General features: G+C 42.1%; 1 protein-coding gene across 2 annotated transcripts in view; it reads right to left on the reverse strand.

The window, feature by feature from the left end:
- The window catches only part of Sim1 (SIM bHLH transcription factor 1), an 87,481-nt gene that overhangs the window by 64,190 nt on the left and 7,061 nt on the right, over positions 1-16,230 (reverse strand). The window contains exons 1-8 of one of the 2 annotated variants that reach the window (XM_076916489.1): positions 14,556-15,360; positions 13,018-13,100; positions 9,946-10,039; positions 9,380-9,484; positions 9,160-9,245; positions 8,380-8,579; positions 8,066-8,172; positions 7,290-7,437 (exon numbers count right to left, since the gene is read on the reverse strand). In XM_076916489.1, the coding sequence (XP_076772604.1) occupies positions 7,290-7,437; positions 8,066-8,172; positions 8,380-8,579; positions 9,160-9,245; positions 9,380-9,484; positions 9,946-9,994 (695 nt within the window). In that variant the 5' untranslated portion in view covers positions 9,995-10,039; positions 13,018-13,100; positions 14,556-15,360. Of the gene's footprint in view, positions 1-7,289; positions 7,438-8,065; positions 8,173-8,379; positions 8,580-9,159; positions 9,246-9,379; positions 9,485-9,945; positions 10,040-13,017; positions 13,101-14,555; positions 15,361-16,230 lie in introns of those variants that run through there. The other variant, XM_076916488.1, reaches the window with a different exon arrangement.

Consider the following 16,230-nt stretch of genomic DNA (forward strand, 5'->3'; position numbering starts at 1 on the left):
ACATTAAATCCCATTTTGAAGTTGGATGGGCTGACCCCCACAGGCCTTCCTCACTTAAACTCAACTCTCCCCCTCTGACTTTTTCTCCCTTAAACCAACTTAACCATCATCCTCATACAGAGAAAGGTAGTATGCTGTCTTAGTCAGGGTTTGCATTCCTGCACAACAAATTATGACCAAGAAGCAAGTTGGTGATGAAAGGTTTTTTTTGTTTTGTTTTGTTTTGTTTTGTTTTGTTTTGTTTTGTTTTGTTTTTAGCTTACACTTCCACATTGCTGTTCATCACCAAAGGAATTCAAGACAGGAACTCATACAGGGCAGGAATTTGGAGGCAGGAGCTGATACAGAGGCCTTGAAGGGGTACTGCTTACTAGATTGTTTCCCCTGGCTTGCTCAGCTTTCTTTCTTAAGGAACCCAAGACTACCAGCCCAGGGATGACACTATCTCTCCCACTTGTTCACTAATTGAGAAAATGCCTTACAGCTGGATCTCATGGAGGCATTTTCTCAAGGGAGGCTCCTTTCTCTGTGATAACTCTAGCTTGTGTCATGTTGACACGCAAACCCAGCCAGTAAAAATGCTATCACTGACACAGACCCTTTAATTCTAGCTTCGGGTGAAAAAAAAGGAATGAGGACAGATTATTCTATGGGCATGAGGTTATAATTAGATAGGAATAATAAATTGTGATGTTCAATTACATGATAGGATAGTTACAGTTAACCACAATGTGTTTGATATTTCAAAATCTCTTTAAGATAGGATTTTTAACAGTGTCATCACAAAGAAAAAGAATGAGCATTTGAGATAATGATAGCTCACCTAGCTAAGAGCTCTGAGGGCTACAATAACGACTGGTCTGATAAGATACTCCAACTAGTGCAATCGTGGCACAGATGTTATGGGAGTAACATACTACTTTCTAATTGAATCTGTGGTTTACTCCAAAAGATGGAACCCATATCTGTCACTGTTATAGAAGCTAAGAACCTGTGGCAAGATAGGTCATAAGCCCTAAGGAAAAAAAACTAGTAATATTATTCTGCTAAATAGGCTTGCTCTTAAAATGACTCCTCATTACTTATTGCTCTGCCCACAGATCAGAGCATCTTTCAAGCCCTATCTTGTAGTGGGTGACAGTTAACACAGAAACCCTAAGACTGTAGAACATTCAACCCTAAGTGAGACATACATATACTTACCCACAAGCCTAGGGGATCTTTACAGAGAATAGGACTGAAAGATTGTCAAGAGCCAAAGATGGTGAATAAATTCAAGAAAACAATGTTTTCCAGACACACAGCCAGGCATTTGCACATACAAACCCATGACAGTTGTGACAGCATGCACGAGAACTGCACAAGCTCAAGCCAGACAAAACCCCAGCTTGTGTGGAGGGAGGGAAGCATCTGATCCCATCACTAGTTTAGGAGCTACTGGCTCCTTTAATAGAATATGCTGCTGCAAGAGGAACAGTCAAGTTTTCTTTAGGAGTATAACAGATGGGTAACACAAATTGGGCTCAAAGGTTTGGTTTTTTTTTGGGTTTTTTTTGGTTTTTTGTTTTTGTTGTTTTGTTTTTAACAATAAATGAAACCTCTCTATTTGGAAGATAGGGAAGTGAAGGAAGAGAGGGTAGACTTGGAGGGTTGGGGAAATGAGGATGAATATGATCAAAGAAACTGTCAAAGAATGAGAACTGGTTTGTTTGTTTGTTTGTTTGTTTGTTTGTTTTTTAATTCTTGGTTTTTGAGGGCTGGAGCGATGTCATAGAGGAACTGAGTATGATTCCCAACACTCACAAAGCAGTTCACAAGTTGCTGTAACTCCAGTCTCAGGGAAAGCAATGCCCTCTTCTGGCCCCCACGAGCAATGCATGTGCGTGGTGCATGATACTATAATAGCAATAGAAATAATAGTTTTAAAGATTAATAAATCTCTAGCTCCATCACTTACCATATTTGAGCCTCAGTTTCCTCACTCTGGAAATGAGAAGTGTGATCTATGATCCAACCACTACTTAGAACCCTCAAGAAACAAATCCAGCAACTAAGATGACACTTTGAAAGAAATGTATATTTAGTGTTTGTTACTTTAGAATACACTAAATTTTCAAGTTTAAAAAAGAATAATTCAAAGCAGATATGGCTAGGGTCACATTGATATTCCAGCATTCAGGAAGTTGAAATAGACATATTGGGTGTTTGAGGGCTACTCAGTAAAACCTTTTAAAGGTTAAAAATCAAATAGCTGGGTATGGTGCTGCACCCATTCATCCCAGCACTCTGGAGGCAAAGGTAGGCAGATCTCCAAGTTCAAGGACAGCTTGGTTTACAGATCAAGTTCCAGGACAGCCAGGGGTGCACAGAGAAACCCTGTCTCAGGAATAAAACAAAACAACAACAACAACAAAAAAAATACTCAACCACAACAAAAAGGCTGATTTTAATTAACGTATAGTAGAAGGCTATATTTTATGAAGGTTAAGATTACAGTGACTAGTAATGCTGTGTACATAAAAGGAAGACTAAATCTCACAGCTCTGGTGCTTTCTTAGGTCTTCTTTTTAATAGAATGTTTTGGTAGTTATAAATTACTATTAATACCAATGTGCCTTCAATCTGTTTCACTGATTATTAAAGTTCATAAAGAATCATCTGTGAACAAATTTTATGTTCAATGTTTTGTGATAGATATTAAATACAATTAAGGATGGAATCTATTTTATGGGTATACATGAGTGTATGGTCACTATTTTGAATCATCAAAAAGGTTAAATCTACACAAGTACTCCACAAATCTGAGGCATAAGAGGAAACTCTTTAATATTTACTGTAGGTCAGTAAGTCAACAAAGGTCTTTCTTCATCTGGCAGCATAAAAGAGGAACAACTTTTGAAGATTATATTGTTTACCAAGTTTGAAAGTTATTTTCTAAATTGTATTAACAATAGGAATGTCACTGGCCCTTAAATAAATATAAACAAATTTAAACATTAACACTGAAATTAATTCAACACCACCGAACTTGCTAAAAAAAAAAAAAAAAAAAAAAAAAACCAAATGAATTTGAGAGTTTTTGAAACATTCACTGGTTAAAGGAAGGATATATAAAGTTTTCTATTCACCAGATCTGTTATCATTTTAAAATCCTTTTTAATTGTGAAAACTATGAGGCTTCTCACGGTATTTAACTGAGAACAGTGTGCAAACCCAACAAGGAGCTTGGGGCCAAACGTTAACAACAACATGGAGCATTTTTCTCTGAGGTGAAGTATCTCTCCTTCAGCCCTAGCCAACGTTTCTACTAACTCAAAGGGATGTTTAGTACATAGCCACTAATCTGGCTTGTCTCCATTTGTTGTTTTTAGTAACAGAGATTGAAGTTTTTATGTTGAAAACTACTTCCTTCTATACGACCTATAAATGAAAACTACTTCCTTCTATATGATCTATAAATTACTTGACAACACTACTTGAAATTTCCACTAAAAAATGCTGTTCTAAATTCTAAATTTAGTAACAAGCAGGAAAAACCTCTTTACCAGCAAAAAAAAGGAGGGTGCTGAAAATTTTAAATCTGTCAGATACCCAAAATTGAATTTTTCTTTTATTTTTCAAGCATGATATCAGAATAGTATTAGTCTATAATTCTTACTAGAAATTGAGTTTAAAATATTCTATTCTTTGGGGCCACAGAAGGCATCACGAAATACTGAAAATACTGCCTCTCTATAAGCTTTGCTAAGGTCATCTATCAATGAACACTTGAAAATTATTAGTGGTAGACTGATTTTAATGGCACATATAAACTAATACTAACCTATACTTTTGCTAGCTTCAACAGACAGTAATTCTGAATCCTAAAAATGGGCCATCATAGGTGGTACAGTAGCTATGCAGGACATGTAAGGATGTAATAACCACAATGTCCATAACTTTATTTGGAATTATTTAGTAGGAAATGTATGCCTAAAAAATCAACTGCATACAGTTATAGAGAAACACAAAAGAAGAATGACAAGTATCAACAGTGTGCTGTTCTTTCAACATTTAAGTCTGGGGGAAAAAATGTTATGATATTTTAAGATTTCTCTTAAAAGAAGAAGAGTATTTTTTAATTTTAAAATATAGAAAGTCTGTAAGTATAAAGAGAACCAGAATTTTCCATTTTCCTTTAAATTACTTTTCATACTTTATTGGGTGCTTCACATTTTCAATTTTTTTCACATTAAATACTAATGTTTTCCATCTGAACTAGCTGCGAATAGTTACTACTACCAATTAAACTGAAGTACATATGAATCCTAGATTCAAGTCTTCATACATTGTACTACCTTTTGTATTTTACACTCTCGGGCCTGTCCTCAGCAGTCACTGTAGCTGGTTACCTTTTCAATTTATCTATCCTCCTAATACTAAGAACAGGGTATCTCTAGAACTTAGCACACATTTTAAAGCTGTGGGCACTCATTATATAAGGTTTTATGTGGCAGAGAACTCTCTCAGATTATGCATGTCTTATAAAAATCATAAACTAGTTGTGGTTTGCTTTTATCATGGAGTGATGCTATGAAAACACTATTGTTCCATTGAACCTCAGGCACTGGAGAAACCAAAAATATTTGTAGCTATGGTGTCTTCTCATCTTTCTCTCCAGATCTGCTAAATAGAGTGTTCATATGGAAGCCAGTAAGGCAAAAGGTATACAATACCTTTTCTAAAATCATCTACCCTTTCCTACAAGCACTACTGTAGGTGCTTATTAAAGTGGGGTTAGGGAAACTTCTGTTCATTGGTGATTTTATTCAATAATAATGACTGATTTTCCTAAGTATATTTTAACAATACATTTGCCATCAGGAAATTAGAAAAAGAAATTTCTCATGAACATAGCTTTCACTAAAATATCACATTCTCATTTGATCATTAGTTACTTAAAATTTCCCTCTACTTTCATGTCATGAAAAATCACTTCAAACTGTACACTATATAAATGTTTACATTTGGAAAACATCTGGAGTGTCAAGTTATCTCAGAGCTTACTTAGTGTTTAAGGGCACTTTGAGGTAGTGTGTTTGGAAAGGATTCACTTTACCAGTCTCTGGTTGCATGGAGAAGTAGCCCTAAGAGTAAATGAGATGATTCACTACTATCATAAAGAACCAATAGCTATCTGTTTAATCGGCTAAGACAACATTAACTTAGTAACTTCCAGCCAGATGTGTGATATACACATCAAACAAATAGCAACCTGTTCGTTATGGAAATTCTGTCAACACACAGAGAGCCAACTGATGGCATTTCATCTGAAGCAGTTTCCCCATTTGCAGCAATAAAAATTGTTCTGAGGATTTTTATACAAGGAATTGGAGCTAAGACTCATTTAAGAAGGGGGGAGACGGTAACCGACTTCAGCTTTCCATCTTGGGTGCCTGTGCATATACACTTCTGTGTGTTCCCTTCTATTTTCAGTTGAGGTGAAAAAAAAAAAAAAAAACAATGTTCAGCAAATGTGTGCCACACTAGTTTTCCTTCTATAAATCATGTATTTATGCTTATTACATCCTTTTAATCAGATGTAAAGTTGAGGGTCTAATTCTACAGCTCTAAAGAAGTACGTAAAGAATGACATAGACAACAGAAAAAAAAAAAAAAAAGAAGAACACTTACCCACTGGAAACATAATAGAACATTTCAAAATGGCTGCTAAAAAATTAGGTTTACCCATTAGGAGGTAAAACTTGCATTTGGATCTCTTATACAGGTATGTGTGACTATATACCCTGCTGTTTGATAAAGAATAAGTACTAGCCACAGGCACCACCAGAGAACAGAAGTTATATTCAATGCTTGTGATGTCTCAGACATACAAAGCACTTTCTTTAAACTGTTTTTTTTCTTTTCCATGGTAAGCCAATTTCACCCTCTGCTACTTCTGTTTCACAAGTCATCTTATAAATTATGCCTTGCCAATCTCTTGTTTATTTTAATACTATGAAAAACTGTGGCCACTAGATAGATGGCTTTGTTTTATGATATCCAAAATAATGGTATGTTTTTACTCTGTAAAAACCATAAATTACCTTTTTGCTATTACAAACATCAAATATTGCTTTTAATATGGTTTACCAAAAAGTGAACAATTAAAATATGCTAGGTAGCCAACTATTATTCTTTTTTCATCTATTATTCTTAAATAAGCAGTCCTTACTTAAACCAAATTCATTTTCTCAGTGTGCTGAATTAGAGTTTCTTCTTAAACAAAGCTCTGAGTGTTATTGCTAAGTATATTTCCAGCAACTATATTTTTACTTGACAATTTAAAGCAATATGGAATGAATCCAAGCCTCATCATGTCAACTCTACTCCATTCCAAAGAGCATCCTTTAGCCAGCTTCCTAATGTCAAATTTTCTGCTAAGTGTCTGGTCTGTTAATGTTTCCAAAGTAAAGAATTTCTGAAGGTCCATAAAATCACAAGTTTTCACCTCCTTTAAAAAAAAAATAAACTGTACACACAAAAGATTTCTTTATAAAGATTTCAGCCCTCTGCAACATGACTTTCACAAACACTGTACAGAATATGCTTTCTTCAACAGGCACATACTAGACCACGTGATCAGCTGCAAGGCATGGTTCAGGAAAGAACTAGGATTCAATGCAGCTGCAGCAGCTGCCCTGTCTGTTACACACACCCCGCAGATCCAGTGAAGATGCACTCACAAATACTTGTAGAGTAAAGCCTAACCTTTACTTTCTAGGAGTTAAAGTTAGACTCTCTTGGTCACTCAGGCCCCCTTTGTGGTTCAAGAGGAAAAAAATACTCTTTCGGAATTCTAACTTTCATTGGAGACTCTGTTTAAAATTAAGAACTTCAAACCCCAGATCTGAAAAAGTGAAACAGATGTCCAGTTTGTTAACAGTAAATGGCTCCGTACGTCAGATCCTTTCCTCTCCCCCCCCCCCCATTTTCTTTCTGTCGCATCCTTTCCTCTCTCCCTCTCTTTTCTTTCTGTCGAATTACATTTTGTTTAATGTGAGGTTCGCTTGGAAAGGTTAAGAGAAAAAAAAGAAAGCAAATACGGACAGTACTGGAGGCGGGGGGGGGGGGGGGGGGGGGGAGGGGGAGCTCCTAAATCTTTTCCTAGAAAGGGGAAACTTCAAAGTCTTTGACCTGCGGCTGTGCAGAACAACCAGCATCAAATCGGAGCCTGCACATGCACTCAAAAAAAACCACAGGCTCTCTGTCAGAGAAGGTAGTCCCAGGCCGGCACTTATGGCACTCACGTGAGGACGTAGTTGACGCTGACGATGCAGTGTGGCCTGGAGGAGCGGCTGTTGTGTACAATGGTGGCGTAACTCTGCACCCAGACCCAGCCACCGTGCTTCGCCAAGAATCTGTAGTACTTGGTGGTCACTTGTCCCTTCACCAACACTGAAAGACAGAGGCAGATGATGATGAACTGCTTGTCCAGACATGTCCCAAGTGCTGGGTCGTTTGAGTGCAAACCCATTCTGTGCTGTAATAACTGCGCCAATGCAGGTGGGAGAGATTGCAGACAAATTGCCAATCAATTGATTGAGTGCCTGAGTGCGGAGCCCCACAAACAGATACCTATTATATGCCAATTGTTGGTATGGTCTCTCCCTATTGCCCCAGTCTTCCACACCAGCAAGGGGGAAAACACTGAAAGTTAAGGGTTTTCCCAGACTGGCTTTCCCTACTGCAGAAACCCAGCCCCAAATCCTCCCCCTGGGAGATAAAAGCCAGGTGAGTTAAAGCGCATGAGAAACTTAGCCTAGGTTGTTTAAACAGTTCTCGTCTTTAGTGATGTTTGCAGGTGAAGAATAAAACCCCACTAGGGGAACACCCCCATCGCCCCTGTCTCCATTAGTATTAGCAGTTCCATTAAGTCAGAAGTACCAGACGGACACAGCAGTCCTTTTCAGAGTCTCTGTAATGCTACCCCCTCTACCCCTCTAGGGAGAACTATCAAGCAATCTGCTTGGACTCCCGACCACCACCACCATGCCGCTCTGTTGAGAGTAGAGTGGGACCTTACGTAAATGGTGTGCACAGCGTAGGTGGAAGGTGTCACAGCCATGCACATGATGGTACAGGGTCTTCTCAATCAAGTCCTGAGGTTCATACCCAGTCAGCTCTGCCACCCTGGAAGGGGGGAAACACCCTAGGGATGAATGCAGGACTTTCCATCACCCTTTACCTGGCTGGGTTCCTGCCCCCATTTCTCCAAACCTGGTTAGCTATCCCACCGTAAAATGGGTTACTAAGATCAAAGGACAGCTCTCCCTCGCCAAATGCTGCGATTGTTTAGTGCTGCCAGTGTTCAGATCTCCTTCTCAGCTTCCTACTCACCTGGAGTCCAGGAAAATAAGCTTCATGTCCAGACTGGCTCGGAACATGAACATGTTGCTGTGTAGTTTGATCTCTGTAACAGCGCTCGGAGGCAGGGAGTGACCCACAGCCACCAAGCCTACATTTTGGTAGCAGCCATCAAAGGGAGACATATCCAGGCTGTACTGGCGGATCTTCAGGTAGCCGCTACAGTGAATGACCTGCGTTGGAGGGGGAGGGGCAAGAGATTGGGAACTGCTCCCTAACTGAAGCAGAGGAGTTGAAACAGGTAAGATTCCACTTGGCCACAAAAGCTTAGGTTCTTCATCCCCCCCCCCCCAAAAAAAAGTGACCGCACAGCCATGGTGAATCACGTGGGAACTTGTAAAGAAAGAAAATAAAGACAGAGATGCAAGTGGGTGGTTCCAACCAGACAGGTGAATCAGGGTAAAGATCCCGCTCTCCAGTGATGCTGGCTTTCAACTAGAGAAACCCAGCTAAGGCTTTGGTTCTTAACTTCCATGAGAGCCAAATGACTGAGGGGCCAAAACTTTACAGTTTTTGAACTGTAAAGCTCCTCTCTAAGGCAGCCTAGTTTCCTTTCCTTGCAGAGTCCTAGTCTTTTAAGTGTCCTCCGGGTTCCCACAAAGTTTTAAAGACCATAGTGAAGCTTTGAGGGCCTCATTACAAAGTCCTGGACACACAACTGTGATCCTTGGGCCAGGAACTAACCTTTCCTGCCCCAGAAGCCTAGTCCTGCCTGGCCACCCTTGGAGTGCACCTCCAATCTGTACCACACACCTTGTAGCCACCGCAGGTGAGGCCAGCGTTCCGCTTGGCCAAAACACACTTCATCCTTAGAAAGAAGGAGCGTTCGATCTCGTACTCTGTGAGAAAGAAGAGGAAGGCTCAGGAGGAGAGAGGGGCAGCCCCCAAGCAACAGTCCCAGCGAAAGCTAAATCAGGGAAAACCCCCCCAAGCTGACAGGCAGGAGCAGAAGCTTAAGGCCTGTCTGCCTTACCCTGTACAAAGTGAGAGTGGTAAGGTTGATGGGCTGTCAGCACTGCTGTCATCTCATCATGGTCAGCCGGGTGGATATATTCATAGATGCTGTTCCCAGTCAGCTCTACCTGCAAAGAGGAGAGTGTCACTATCTCTGTAGTGGTACAATGCCCCTGAAAGAAGCTAAAAACTTGGATCAAGGGGTCAGTGGGACCATAAAGAAGGAATAGGCTCAGTTACTTGCTGCCTGGTGTATCTTATCTGTCTCTCAGCTTCCTTACCTGAAAAATAATCATAAATATCAGTAGCAATGAGAACAATGATCATTACAGTCACATCCCTTGTAAGGTCTGGTAAACTCCTCCCACCATGTCTGGCTTATTGGTAAGAATTCCAAAAAGTTGTGATTGTTTGAGTCTGCAATAGATGCTAAAGGCTGAGGGCAGTCCAGGAGTGGAGCTATTGAGTCATCCTGTCTGTCACCTAAGATGTTTTCAGTGCCCAAATGCCCATATAAAATGATTGGGGAAGCCCTCCCCCACAATTCCAGCTGTGAATTGCAGGCTGGACTGGTGAACCACTCACCTACCTGAGAAAGGCCCAGGTGAACTGAAGCTGTCTCTGAAATGTACATGATCTTGCCATCTGGGGCCACCACGAAGATGAAGCCATCCAGAGTCTGGGGAGGCAGAAATAGAGTGAGAGATCTGAAGAAATGAAGGAAGGGGAACAGTCAGTTCAGAAAGATGAGACTGTGACAGACTGTCCAGAAGCAGGGCAGAGAACAAACACAAGCATCTCCTCCTTTGAACCTCCCAGGTCTGTAAGTATTCAGCACACTGACAGTTCAGAGTGAGGCTACGGACAAGGCTAATGCCCTGAAATGGAAAAAGAAATCTGTGGCAGATGCACACAAAAGCTCTGCGTATGAGAGTTGAATTTCAACCTCCAACAGAAAATAAGTTCAGCCCTGAGGACAGTGGTTTCTGTAAGAACCTGTGTCAGTATTGAAGGGCTCCATATTGGCAGTGATCAGCAAGCACTGAGGGGATCCAGAGCAACGGACACTGGTTGACATGAGAGAACTGGCAATTTGAAGTTATAGACAGAAGCAAGCTGGTGAAGACACTCTGGAAAAAGTCAGAAGAGGGGGGATTTAGGAGATGAGTGGCTTTTCTGAGCAGCCAGTCTGTAAAGTAGCGTTACAGTGTGTATGTTTGTATATGTTTACACAGATGCACCTAGCTGGCAGGCTCTTTGTAAAGAAACTTCTTAGACTGTTCCTGCCCCTTCATCTTTGTGAATAAGGCCATGGAGACCTAGGATAACTCAGACTGCTCTCAGGGAACATAAATGAATGCATTGACCACACAACTAAGTAGATACTGCTAAGCAGGCAAGAGAGCCAGAAACTCAGCACTACAGAGGCCTCACTTTGGAGCTTCAGCAGACCCTTGAAGAGGGTCTTCAGACATCTCAAGCAGAAAAAATGATGCAATGAAATCAAGGACTGAGGGGGTGGGTTGATTTGGTGTGTTAAGAACTGGTGAAACTGCTTTGCCATAGGGCCACATAAGTACATACTCAGTGGAGTTTTAGAGTTTGGAATGTCAATGAGACCCTGCAATTGTTCCTTCAGACATAGTGATTCCAAAAGATGTTCTAACCAAGAAAATAATATATTTTTATGTTCCCTTTTTCTAGCAGAATGACCTAAAGGAGTCCAGGATGAGGAGCCCATGTCGCACAAAGAAAGGGGAGAGTCTAATTTAATGATGATACTGAATCCAAGTTTTAGAATAATTTGGTAGCAGACAGAGAAAGTGAAGTTGATTTCCTGGTTTCAGTAAAGATATTAAGCAGAAGACAGCGCCATTAACCAAGGCTGAAAACTTTGAGAAATTGAGATTTTGTTGTGAGTCCCTGTCATCTCTTCAATTGAAAATCCAGATGTTGTGTAAATACAAGTCAGGAAAGGGAGGTAATACATTCTTGTCTTAAATATGTCTAGTTGGCAATGGGAAACAAAAGTTAGGAGCCCAGGAGGTAGTCTAGACTGGAGACCAGCTGGGATCAGAGAGGCTAAACTGTCCAGGTGACAAGTGCTAGGTAGATCCTTCCAGAAGCTTTGGAGCTATGAGAGAAGAAACACACAACAGTCAATAGTGTAAAGTTGTTTTTTTTTTTTTTTTTAAGAGACAAGAAAGAAGAAAAGATAAACTGAGGAAATTACGTTATTGTAGAAACACAGGACCAAGTAGAGCGTTGCCATCAGTGTTCCCTCCTTCTGGTCTTTGCCCAAAAGACACGTTTGCTGCTGAGCATTCTCTAATCGAAAGGAGGCCTCCTCTTTCCCTATCTTGTTTTTCTCTTATTTTTCTCTGTAATGTCTGTAATGGTCACAGCATCACTAAAAATGGACACATCTAAGACTGGAATTATCAGGAGGGTGGGCTTTTTGTGAGGCACACAATTGACTTCCAGTGTCTGTTGGTTGAACAAATTCAGGTAAAGCCTTGATATGTGGAGCCTGTGTGGAGCCCAGTGATGGAAGAATCAGACTGTAGGGAAGTGGTGGCAATGGAGAGGGGAGTGAAGAACCCCTGAACTTCAGAGCTTTAAGGAAGAACTGCCAGAAGCTTAGTGAAGGGAGCAAAGAAAGCAGGTCAAAAGCTGTTTCCCTGCTCACACTGCTAGGAAAAACATAACAGGAACAAGGCTATTCTGAGGTAAAATGTTACAGTGAAGAGAGCCGTGGGCTTTTCTAGATAAATTCAAAATGGAGGCTAAATTAGTGGGGAAAACATTCACAGAAGCTCTCTCTTTGTGCAGTAAAGCTAAAATCTATTTGGTGTCTAGGAGAAAGAGGAAAAGTAGCAATGAGAAGCTTCCTGGTGTCTTCATAGTTCCAGGCTACCACTCTAGAAGACCCCAGTGGACCTGATAATAATAGAAGATGTGGGGTGGAAGACAAGTGTCACACCTAAAACTGCCACTGGGAGTTATTATTTAAAATATTTGTTCTGGGACTTAAGCGGACAATGAACAGTTAAAACCCCTGTGTACTACAAATAACCAAGTAATGGTCATCTCATAGTGTTTAAACTGTGTGTGTGTGTGTGTGTGTGTGTGTGTGTGTGTGTGTGTGTGTGTGTTGGATTTGCACAGAGCTTGGACCAGCCTAAAGTGAGGAGCGCTGGCAAAGGGAGGACGCCTGGGAACTACTGGGAAAAGATGAAATGAGTTGCAGACGCAGCTGGATCTGGAATGCGCCGGCTTAAAGCACTGAGGGCATTTACTGCAGATTCTGGTTATTTCCTTTGCAAATTCTTCATTTCAGATGCTTCCCGAGCCCTGCCTCCCAGACCTGGCACAGAGCATTTCGGTTTTCTTAGCTGAAAAGCGACAAACGGAACCCCCTCCTCTGGACAGAGCCCCTCTGGGGCCTTACCAGCCTGATTTGCAAACTCAAAGTCTTAGTTGTCACATTGCCTCGCTTTCAGCCTCGAGAAGCAGGCACCACTGGCTCATCCAGCTAGATTAAGAGCTCAGATTTAAAGAGAGCTATTGGGATGCCCCCTCAGCTGTTTTTTCTTTCCCCCTGAAAAGCCAAAAGCCCGGATAGTGCCCGGGCGGCCAAGAGTCTTGTGTCTGTACCTGGAGTAGATGAGAGCCGAGTTCCCGACCAACGTTGTCTAACGGGCTGGTACGACTGGTGTGGCCCCACGCCTCGCCAAGCCCTGTGGAGACACACAAACTTTAGCGAGAGAACCCGGCCCCTGTAGGCAGTCGGGGGCTGGAGAGCCGGAGTGGCGTGGCCCCTTTCTAGAACTGATCTACCGGGATGAGGGACTGGGTCAGCTCTTGCCTAAAAGTTCTAGTGACAATCCCAGCGCTATCTTTGAATGGGTTCCTATTCTGTTCTGATTAGCTCAGGTGGGGGTTATTTCTCATCCCAAGTTTTCATTTTAAGTCCTTAAAAGTCGTCCTTTTAAGCAGACCAAGAGATTCCTCAAACTTTGTCAACGCAACTGACACCGCCTCCCCCCCCCCCAAAAAAAAAAAAAAAAAAACCAGAGGCCACCGGCCGCATAGGTTCAGTCCCTGACAGCCTTTCTGATTGGCTGCAGGCCTTTCTAGACATCGGTCCCCCCATCCCCCAGCCTGACCTGAATATTTTTGGAGAAACTTGTTTGTGGTTAACTTCCTGCTCAATCCCTAGGTAATCCCGTCTTTTACTTTTCCGTAGGAACCCAGGCCTTGTCCCATATCCATATCTCCCTCCCAAAAGAACTCCAAGGACTTTTCTGGCTATGTTTGCTCTATTCTGGACCCAGAGAATCAGATTTTTTTTTTTTCTACTCTAGTACCATCTAGCAAAAAAGCCAGGCCTTTTTTCCCCTTTGTCTTGGCATGTTAACCTTTCAAGCCTTTGGGCATCTAAATATGCTTTAAGAAATATTTATGTAAGATTCCTTATATAGTTATATATAATATGGTGTATTACCCGTATCAAGAAAGAAGCAAAAATGACCTCAAAAAGTGCAAAGGCAAGTTAAATTATTTATGGTTATCTTTTAACTGTTGCTGATAAAATTACTACACTAGCTAAATCTTTCGTTTTTATATCACAAAACACAACGTAGCTGGTTTTAAAGGTGACCTATTTCGTTAAGAACAAATAGTCTGAAACATACATCATGACAAACATGCTGGATTTGTAATATGGGAAAAAGAACGAGTTTTTCACAATAAAACATTCGGTTAGATTTTTGTAGGTGTTAGCTAGGACCTGGTTCCTAAGCAAGCGATTAAAAAACCCTGACAACGACTAACAGTTAGTGCCCCTTAGGCTCAAATGGGGTCTTTCTGGGTGTTTGCACACCTAAATAAATCTAACGATTTCCGCACCGCTCTGCAAATACAGCGGCTCCACTCCTATGACTGCCCCTCCCTCCATAGCTCCGCGTGATCCTTCCCGATGCCCCAGCACGCCCAGCTCCCCTCCCCGAGTGACTCTGTGATTCTAGCCTGGGTTATCCCGGTGAGCCAGTAAGTACTGAAGGGTCGGGTCTCAGCCATCTATACGCACCCCTTCGTGTTGCCGCCTCCCTTTCTCCCCTCCCAACTCATCCTCCTGAATCTCCAATCTAGAAGTAGCCGGAGTTGGCCACACTAAGGAAAAGAGAAAGGACCTTGCTGAGAGTGCCGATGTCTTGGTTGGTGTCGGCCTTGGGCCCCCACAGAGCCCAGAAAACCAGAAGCTTCTTGGGATCAGAGGGCAGGACATTCCCGCTGGTCCCCTAGAGACCTGAGGCTGCAGTTGTCTGGGACTAGTCCTAGTAGCCCCTCAAGCTTCCGAAACCTGCGTTTTTAGGCAAACAAACGTCTTTAGTAGAAAAATTTGAGGGTCGCCTGAAGCCGCCTCCAAATCAGTGGGTGGGGTCGCAGGGTTGGAGTTTGGCGGGGGCGTGTAAAACGATCCTACCGAAGAACTCAGGACGCCTGCTCTGCTCTGCTTTGCCGAGTTGTGCCCTCATTAACATGCGCCTACAAGGGAAAACAAGACTTGCCCACAGGTTAATAAGCAGCCAGAGCAGTGCGGGAGCCAGTGCGAGCTGACAGGGGAGTCCCTCTCCCTGCTCTGCGCCCCCCTCACACCTGGGAGGAAACTTGTTTTCACAGAGGCTGCGTTCCCTTTTGTAGGCAGAGGAAACTTGTCACACGGTTGAGTCTGGGTTAATGTTTTATGAGGAACTGACTGCCCGGCTCTACCGGTGGCTCTCTGCTAAGGAAGGAGCTCACCCTCCAAAATGTGGAGGACACCTCCCCAAACCAGATTAAGGTTCCCATTTTCCAAAGTCTTAAAGTGTTGCCAAGGACCCTATCTCACCTCTTTCCTTCGGTGAAGTTCCCCAGCACCCAGCTTCAGTTGGCAAGGGGGTAGCTGAGATTTCGTTTCTGCACTTGACCTACCGCAGAAAATTCGCAAATCCTTTGATTGTCTGTTTAAAATGAGGAGGAACCAGCTCCTTTTGCGGCGGGATTACAGTGAGAACAAGATCTAAAGATTCCCTTGTAACTCGGTGAGGCAGAGGGAACAGGGTTTTGCAAAGGAGAAAAGGCTCTCTGTGAGGGAGGCGATAACTAAATCAGGTTTCAGACAAAGGGATTTTCCCCAGCTAAAGTGGCTGAAGACAAAGGAAAACATAATCTATTTTGGAAGATTTCCAAGATATGCCACATTAACCTCAGCAGATACATTTTGCTTCTCTCAGGCCCCTCACTTTCCTTAAAATCTGGTTTATCATATTTACATAAGTAGTATTAGAAGGGGTGTATCTATTATGAATCTAAAGGGCTAGCTCACATTTCATGTGAAAACCCAAGCAAGTTTCACTGTTGCTTTACCCTTGGTGCACGGTTGAGCCATTTCCATTTAAATACCCCCTGACCCAAGGATTACCTCAATGGACTGACTGCGCGGGTTTTGTAATTTCCTGAAAATGAGATTTCGATTTATAAAACAAGAAACCAATTAGTAACCAAATGAGGCGAAGTAGATCCACTAAAATTGACCTAATCCCACAGGCACCATTTAGGCCCGTTCTTGGTGAATGAATGATGAGTCCCAGCCTAGCGCGCGCTCAAAGCATCATCCAGCTGTGTTATTGCAGGAAGCAAAAATAAATTGATCGGGCTTTTTCTTCGAATGAATTTCATGCCCTTGACAAAATACAGATTACAGGCCCGGCATCTCCGCCTCCTTTGCTGGCCGGAAAGAGAAGAGTTTGTTGTCCCTACTTTCTTTCCTCCCTTATTAGCACGGCGTCTCCACAAAAATGTGTCCTTCCCACAACGGCTAGTGTG

The sequence above is a fragment of the Arvicanthis niloticus genome, chromosome 20 (assembly GCF_011762505.2).
Source record: "Arvicanthis niloticus isolate mArvNil1 chromosome 20, mArvNil1.pat.X, whole genome shotgun sequence".
NCBI lineage: Eukaryota > Metazoa > Chordata > Mammalia > Rodentia > Muridae > Arvicanthis > Arvicanthis niloticus.